The 7,608-nt window shown below is 40.1% G+C and overlaps 1 protein-coding gene across 1 annotated transcript; it reads right to left on the bottom strand.

The window, feature by feature from the left end:
- Positions 1-562: 562 nt before the first annotated feature.
- On the bottom strand, positions 563-7,357 carry c1ql3a (complement component 1, q subcomponent-like 3a). The gene is made up of 2 exons (XM_051882857.1): positions 3,265-7,357; positions 563-1,860 (listed from the first exon to the last, which is right to left on the bottom strand). Exons 1-2 carry the CDS (start codon positions 3,856-3,858, stop codon positions 1,681-1,683), a joined length of 774 nt encoding a protein of 257 aa, XP_051738817.1. The 5' UTR covers positions 3,859-7,357; the 3' UTR covers positions 563-1,680.
- Positions 7,358-7,608: the final 251 nt, after the last annotated feature.

Raw genomic sequence — 7,608 nt, 5'->3', positions numbered from 1 at the left:
AGTCCGAATTGTGAGTTTATATATGCAATTGCGAGTTATAAAGTCAGAATTGTGAGATATAAACAATTCTGACATAATTGGACATAACACGCAATTGCAAGTTTATATCTCACAATCCTGAAAAAAAGTTGCGAGAAAAAAAGTTGCAATTGCCTTTTTTATCTTTTATTTCATGGCGGAAACAATCTTCCTTAAACACTTCTCTAGTAGGAGAAAAAAAGAGCCAAAAGAGTAGTATGTCCAAATTCATAGTATTCAAAAAAACAGTAGGCAAAAAATCCCCGGATGACCTAATTCTTCTGCTGAGATTTTGAAATGCGCATTCGATGGACACTTTACTATCCCATGAGGCCACGAAGCTGGTAGGTCACATGACAGTAACAACATGGCGGATGTAGTACATCCGAATTTCATTCGTACTACCCATATTCATATTATATAGAACGTACCTTTTTAATGGTCACGAAGTAAGTTCAACTTAAAATGTACCTACTCAAACACGCCATTTTGGACGCACCAATAGTCTGATTCACTGATAGATAAAATAAGGAAAATGCACATATCTGATCAATTTCCATTTAATGGAAAATGTGTTTGAAGGGTTGTAGATGTGAATGAGAATTACAGCAGCAGAACAGGAAAAGAAAAAATAATCCTCGGGTAATAATTCATCACACACATTCCCTGCCATCCCAACCTGGAGATGAGAGTGACGCAGATACATAACGGTCACCTGATGCTCTTTCATATTGAAAAGAAAAAAAGAGATCCATTACCATATTTACACTGAAAATAAGATGCAATATTATTAATCACATTCTGGAAATCTCTGAAGATAGATACACATTTACATATTAACACCCATACTCTGCATAGTGCTCTAAATACCACAAGAAACATATTCCTTCTCGGTCTAGTATACGTCTGTGTGCAATAAAAGATGCCGGCTGACATTACACACCCCAAAAAAAAAAAACGGCTTTTGACACCCTGACACTGCAGACTAAAAGTAAATCGCTGAAAGCATTAACTGGAATATTATTTCACTGCAAGCCATTAACCACCAAGGTATATTTTTTGTTTTATGTCCCTAATTCATAATCAGCACTCACAAACAGTCAGGGAACAAATATCTGCAGTGTTTTAGCAGATATATATTATGCAAGAGGAACACGAGAGGATCATTTATAGAGGATATCTAATGGATGATGATATCATTTGGGTTAATGCTTCATGATTCAAACTCATTTAGGCATCTGACTAGTCAGGTATTACCGAGATGGAATTGGAATAACAAATATCGTAGTTTACGTTATTGCACATATAGTTGATTATGTCGGGTTACATATTATAAAACATCTCACAGGCTTCTTTGATGGCCACAGACATAGAAAGACACACAGTAACCTCCTCCTCCTCCTCAGAAGCTTCTTCTCCTCCGTGATGAAGTGCTTCTTTCTCCAGGCTTTTTTTCTTTTTGGTTCTTGATTTTTGGATTGCAGGGCAAAGAGTTCTGCCTTCAAACCCACATCTACAGACTAATGATGAGGGGTGTTTGAGCAGGTCTGTCTGCTTGCCCCGGGCCCAAAGGAAAAATATGCAAAAAAAAAAAAGAAGAAGAAGAAGAAGAGGAATAGCAGAGGGGGACAGGATAGACCGTCTGGAGTAGGTGCGTATGTCCTAATCGGCGTATATAATAAAACCAGAGAAGGTGCTGTACTTGTTGTTGTTCCCCCCATGGGCTTTTCCCCCGTCTAGTTTGATGTAGACTTCGTCTCCGGGCTCCAGGTGAAGAACGGCGCTGTTGCTGGCGTAGTCGTAGTTTTGATCTGCGTCCTGGGCGATGGCGCTGGCACGGACCTGCGGGAGGAAAAGAACATTTAGTGCAACGTTTCAGCTGTCAGATGGCGAAACTGCATATGATATACAGGCTTTCCATGCGTATATATTAGGTCTCAAGTCTTTATAGACCTAATAAAACCCAGCAAAAAAATAAAAAGATTGGGTAAGGTCTGCGTGTTTAGTGAAGTATAACATATATATGTAAATATATATGTTAATATTATCATATTGGCCACACCCAGAAACCTTTGGTATTAACAAAATGTGCCTAATTGTTTCTTTAAGATACACCAGGACTTAAAACATTGGCATGTGACTTTTGTATTTTATTGTAATATGCATGCCATTGTTTTAAGTATGTCAAAATATGACAAAATTATTTATTGGATCTGAGGATATATATTGTGATATATTTTATGTTGTTGTGAGCAAAAACTGGATCCTGGTGTTACATGAAGCATGTAAAATTGCAAGGTGTTGCATCTATTAACACATTTGATTTACGTTTATAACTTAGGTGTGAATACATTGAAGTCATTAATTTTCACCTTGTGAAACTGCTCAATCCAAAATTAATTTTTAAGCGCTCTACCCAATCAAAAACCCAATCCAAATTCCTACATGAACTCAAGTCTGATACTATTTTATTGAAATAAAGATGTCAATTAATTTCATTAGACAAATGGATTTTTTTTCTCTTCCTGATTAAATTAGTAAAAGCTAAAAGTGCTGGATTATTATAAATACAAACAAAAAACACCTGCATTCATCCATAAACACCTGGAAGAAAGATACTGCTCATTGTTTTAAAATACATTTCTCAAATCAGAACACCAGAATATGACATGAAAAGTTCAGCAGTTGATTAAAATGTAGTGAAATTGATATAAAAGTTAATAATAATAATATTGATAATACTAGTTATTATTGTTGTTGTTATTTATATTAGTACTACATTTTGAAATACTGTAATAATAATAATATTAATAAATATAGGTTACAAACAATAGTCATTAATAACTTTAAGTAGTAATTAATTACTGTTCATGGTTTGATGGTCGTGATAGTCTGATCCCTTTATCTCATATATATTTCAACAGCCCTTTTGGAAAATGATTTTATACACATAAATAGGTCAGAAGTTATCTAAATAATCATTTCAATACACATATTTTACATGCAGAAGATCTGAGATTTTTGAAAAACTACAAGAATCCTTCATTTGAACAGAAAATTTTCACGTGTGATTTTCTGAGGATGGAAACAATCGTTTACATTATCAGATGAATCAACGCACCTTTTATCCCTGAACATATTTTAGAAAGAAAGAAAAATTATTAGGTTTATTGAATGTTTTATGTCATATTTTAGTGCCTTAAGTTGTGCGCGTTTGTTTGAGTGTGTGCGCGCGCGCGCGCTCACCTGGTTGTTCTTGCACAGATCAGCCCACATGCTAGTTCCGTCTCCTCCTCGCATGAGCACATGGTAGGTAAAGAAGTATATTCCCGGTATGGAGCAGGTGAATTTGCCCGTGGTGGGGTCATAATGATTCCCGAGATTCGTGACCACGTCGTCAAACTTCAGCAGCTCGTAGCCCTCGTGCTGTTTTTTGAGCCCTGCGTAAAAGGCGATTTTGGGCACGGTGCTGTAGGTGGCCGCGCTGATGGCACCGGTGGCCATATTTGGTCCCGGCTGCCCGGGTAATCCAGGTCGACCCGGTTCCCCCATCTCTCCAGGAGGTCCAGGGGGTCCGGGTGGTCCGGGTTCACCGGGAGGCCCCCTCGGTCCCACTTTCCCCGGGCGTCCCGGTTCACCTTTCGGACCTTGTATAAAAGTTGGTAAAGACTGCATAAGGTTGCTGTCCCGGGCCGGATCTGCTGAGACCGTGCTGGTCGGAGATTTGGTACCGTAAGGATCGCAAACCATCCTGCAGGTGCCGAGCATCTCGTAGTGCGCGGCGGATGTCCCGGCAGAGCTCACCAAAACCGGGATTAGGATCACAAGCACCAGGACCATGACCACACCAAGCACCCCAGCCGCGATCAGCCGCTTCCTGCCGACGAGCCGCGTCAGCACCGGCCGATCCTCCTGTCTGCTTTTGGGCGAAATTTTGAAGGTTGGAGAGGCACCACTACAGATGAGAAAAAAAGTCCGATAGGTTTTGTTAATGAACTTTTGGCCCGGGCCCCAAACAGCCTCTCTTTTTTTTTTCTTCTTGTCCTCTTCTCTCACTTAACTTGTTTTCTGCTGATGTTGGCTCACTCACAGCCCTGCTTCAGCATCAGCATCTCTCCAGAAGCGCATCACCAGCAGCGTCTCTCCACATGTGGACGCGCAAAGAAAAACTCCACTGACAGACGAGAAAAGCTGCCTGAGATCCTTGAAGACAACCCCGGTATCCTTCCCTCGCTTTTAAAGTCTTTCCTCTGTGCACAAAAGACGGGATGAGCTGGATAAAGGTGGATGTCATGAAAATCTGGAGAACTGAGACGCTCTGCGTGAGTGTGAGCGCAGCGCAGGACACGAGAGAGAAGAGGGAGGGAGAGACCCAGCGCTGTCTTATAACACACCAAAACGCAAAATCAAAGACATCTACTAGATCAAACACCTACACAGGAGAGACATAATAATAATAATAATAATAATAAAAACAAGTCTAGACTGTTAAACACACTTGAAATACAGCGGGGCATGTTGTCACACTCTATAGGGAACCTACTGATCATTAACACTGAATTGAGATAAATAAACTATGGAATACTTTCTTAAGTTAAAAAAGGCCATTAAATATATTACAAACTACTTAAAGGATTTGGATAGAATTTTTATATGTTTAAATAAATACAAAATTATTATAGTAACAGTATTTAAACAATAAAAATGTAACAAAAATATCAAAAACTGTTTTGGGTAAAACAAATTGTAATCAATGGAGAGTATAATTCAAATATATAACTTAATTACTAAAATGTTATCTGTACACATACATACACACACACACATTTTATATTTTATGTCAATAGATGAACATTTGGATGAAAAGTTTAGTCCAGCACGGATAAAACAATACTCTAAAAAATGAGTTTTGTTTTTTAACCCAAATGCTGGGCTCAGCCTGTTGGGTCATTTTATTGGGTTATTTTTTAATATTTTTACCCAGGTGCTGGGTAGTTTTTCTGTAACTCAGCTGCTGGGTCATCACATACCTACCCAGCGCTGGGTCAGTGTAACCCAATGTTGGGTAGTCTGTGCCAAACCGGTTTAAACTGGATACAACGGTCATTTTCTTTTCTTTTCTGAGAGAAAACGTCCTGAGGGGAAACTTCCGGAATGAAATTAAGGTTTGTATTGCATTCCTATCAAATTATTACTGTACTGGAAATAGGAAAACATCTGTATTCTCACATTTTACCTTTTTTTGTTTACATGTACATCGCAGCTAACTCTGCTTGAGACGCTAGCCAAACGACGCGTCGGCGCCACCATGGAAGTTTTACCTCCCACAAAACAAATCCGCGACCAGGGCTGAAACACGACGCGACATCGCTGTCATGTGTAAAAGTTGTTTTTATGTAACTTTTCAAAAATGAATAGGCCTATATAAGATTGTCATTTAATGAACTGGAACAGCCTACTGATACCAGTTTTCTTCCCACAGATTTCCATATTGGCTGCTGATGCTGCTCCTGTCACGTCCTAAAACATTTGCTAAATGTTTTTTGAGTATTTTATTATTGTAAAAGACTGACTTGCCACTGAATAAAAAATAGTGTAACTTATATGAACTGTTCCTGTCCTATATACAACAGAGATTTTAGAATGCATTTTTATTATTTAAAATGAAAAACCTTCAGTATCAAATTGACTGACCCAGCACTGACAAAAAAACAAACAGCAAATGGGTTAATGTATAAAACAGCATGTGTTCTGTTTAATTTTCACCCAGCGCTGGGTTGCCAAATAACCCAGAAATGTTTTTTGTTTTTTTTTAACACAGCATTTTTTAGACTTAATTCATTTGGACTTTTGAATCAAAAATGTTTACATTACTTGACATGTGTTTCTTTAACTTTTAGATGTGCAACCCAAACTTCTGCACTACAGTTCCCTTTTTAGTCAAGTTGATGTTCTAGGTCACGGCACAGTGAAAAATGAAGCTATTGGAAATGTTTATTCACGTATCCCTGAGAATGAGCTTTGAAGGTAACAGCGCAACCACAAAACGACACGTATGCCAATAGTATAGACCTGCCAGTGATGCCCTGCCACTACAGGATGCAAGAACAAATCATTCATTTAACTCCAATCTGGGAATCGACCACCTTGCAGTTGCACGACTGTGTGCTACTGAACGGCTGAGGTGCATCTCATGAATTCAACAGGTTAGTAACCTCTGTTTGGTTAGATGGACTGGTTGCCTCTACAGCAGCGGCATTGGCACTGAATCTGTTGTATTGTTCCGATTTTTGACTCAGCGAGGTCTTGAACGCACCCAATTATCTTCGGACAACACAATGGGCCACTATCCATACTGCTTACCCTGGGCGCTTGATGAAAGTCTAGGTTCAACAGCGTCTCCGACGACGCCATTTCATTGGTCGGCATGGGACCTGCTCTCCAGAGGAGTTTCCCTCGCCCCATAAATCAAGCGGCAAAAAATCAATGACCTCGGTTAGCGAGGGCCGTAATGCCCTTCAGCGTATGAGCTGCATAGAGAGTACGCCACGAGAAATCGTTTTAAACAGGGTGATAAAACAAACTAAACAAACAAAAAAAGTAATCAAGCCGAGCAAAATCGCTACAAGTCTGTAACTCAAGCAAGGGAAAAAGACATTCAAGGATTTCTCTGAAAGGTCAGTGAGTAATTGTCGGCCGTGCCGCGTGCATGGTGATCCATCGCCGTTCGGACTCATTTTTAAACTTCAATGTCCCACTTCCTATCGACGCTGGCAGAAGGATGGGACAAGCTCGGGTCGGGATCTAAAGAACCGTTTCTCCACAGAGCAAGAGATTGATCGCCTGAAGACTTCAAACCGTAATGAATGTCCAACAGTTTGTGGAAAACTTTTAAAAACCACGCCTCTCCAAGACTCATCATTTGAAATGCAAAGAAAACTTTTGAAAGTGGATGAAGAATTCGGGGGGAAGAGAAACAGTTGGAGAGTGGAAGAGGTTCGGTACACGGTGTGGACTTTGCCATGGACAGATGTTCCTGCTGAGCGCAAGAGGAAAGTGTATTGGGGCGAGCGTGCGCTGGACAGATGTGCCTGCTGAGAGTGTTCGAGAGAACAGAGAGTGTGAACGAGGAGGACAGGGCGACGCACACATGGCGTCTGAAAGGGGTAATAATAATGTGAGCAGAATATTAGCAAAGAGAGACAGGAAATCCCACGCGGCTATCATGAACCTTCTACAAACACAAGCGCACACCCCATCAACATCATCTGACTCACAGCACTGAAAGGTCAGCTCCTTTACCCCTGATCTCCTGTCATGGAGGTGGTCCGGACCATGACAGGGCCTCCAATGGGAAAATCATTTTTAGATGTGATGATCCTTTGTAGCCATTTCAGATCACACCCTGCAAATCAAGCATTCTGCTTCAGAACTTTCTTTCAAGTGGCTTCGAAACTTTTTTTCAAGCATTTAAAGGGTTAGTTAATCCATTATTTACTCACCCTCATGTCGTTCCACATCTGTAAGACCTTCGTTCATCTTCGGAACACAAATGAAGATATTTTTAATGAAATCCGAGAGGTTTCTGTC

The sequence above is a fragment of the Ctenopharyngodon idella genome, chromosome 23 (assembly GCF_019924925.1).
Source record: "Ctenopharyngodon idella isolate HZGC_01 chromosome 23, HZGC01, whole genome shotgun sequence".
NCBI lineage: Eukaryota > Metazoa > Chordata > Actinopteri > Cypriniformes > Xenocyprididae > Ctenopharyngodon > Ctenopharyngodon idella.
Note: the sequence above shows the minus strand (reverse complement) of the source record. Positions and strands in the feature narration are given on the sequence as shown.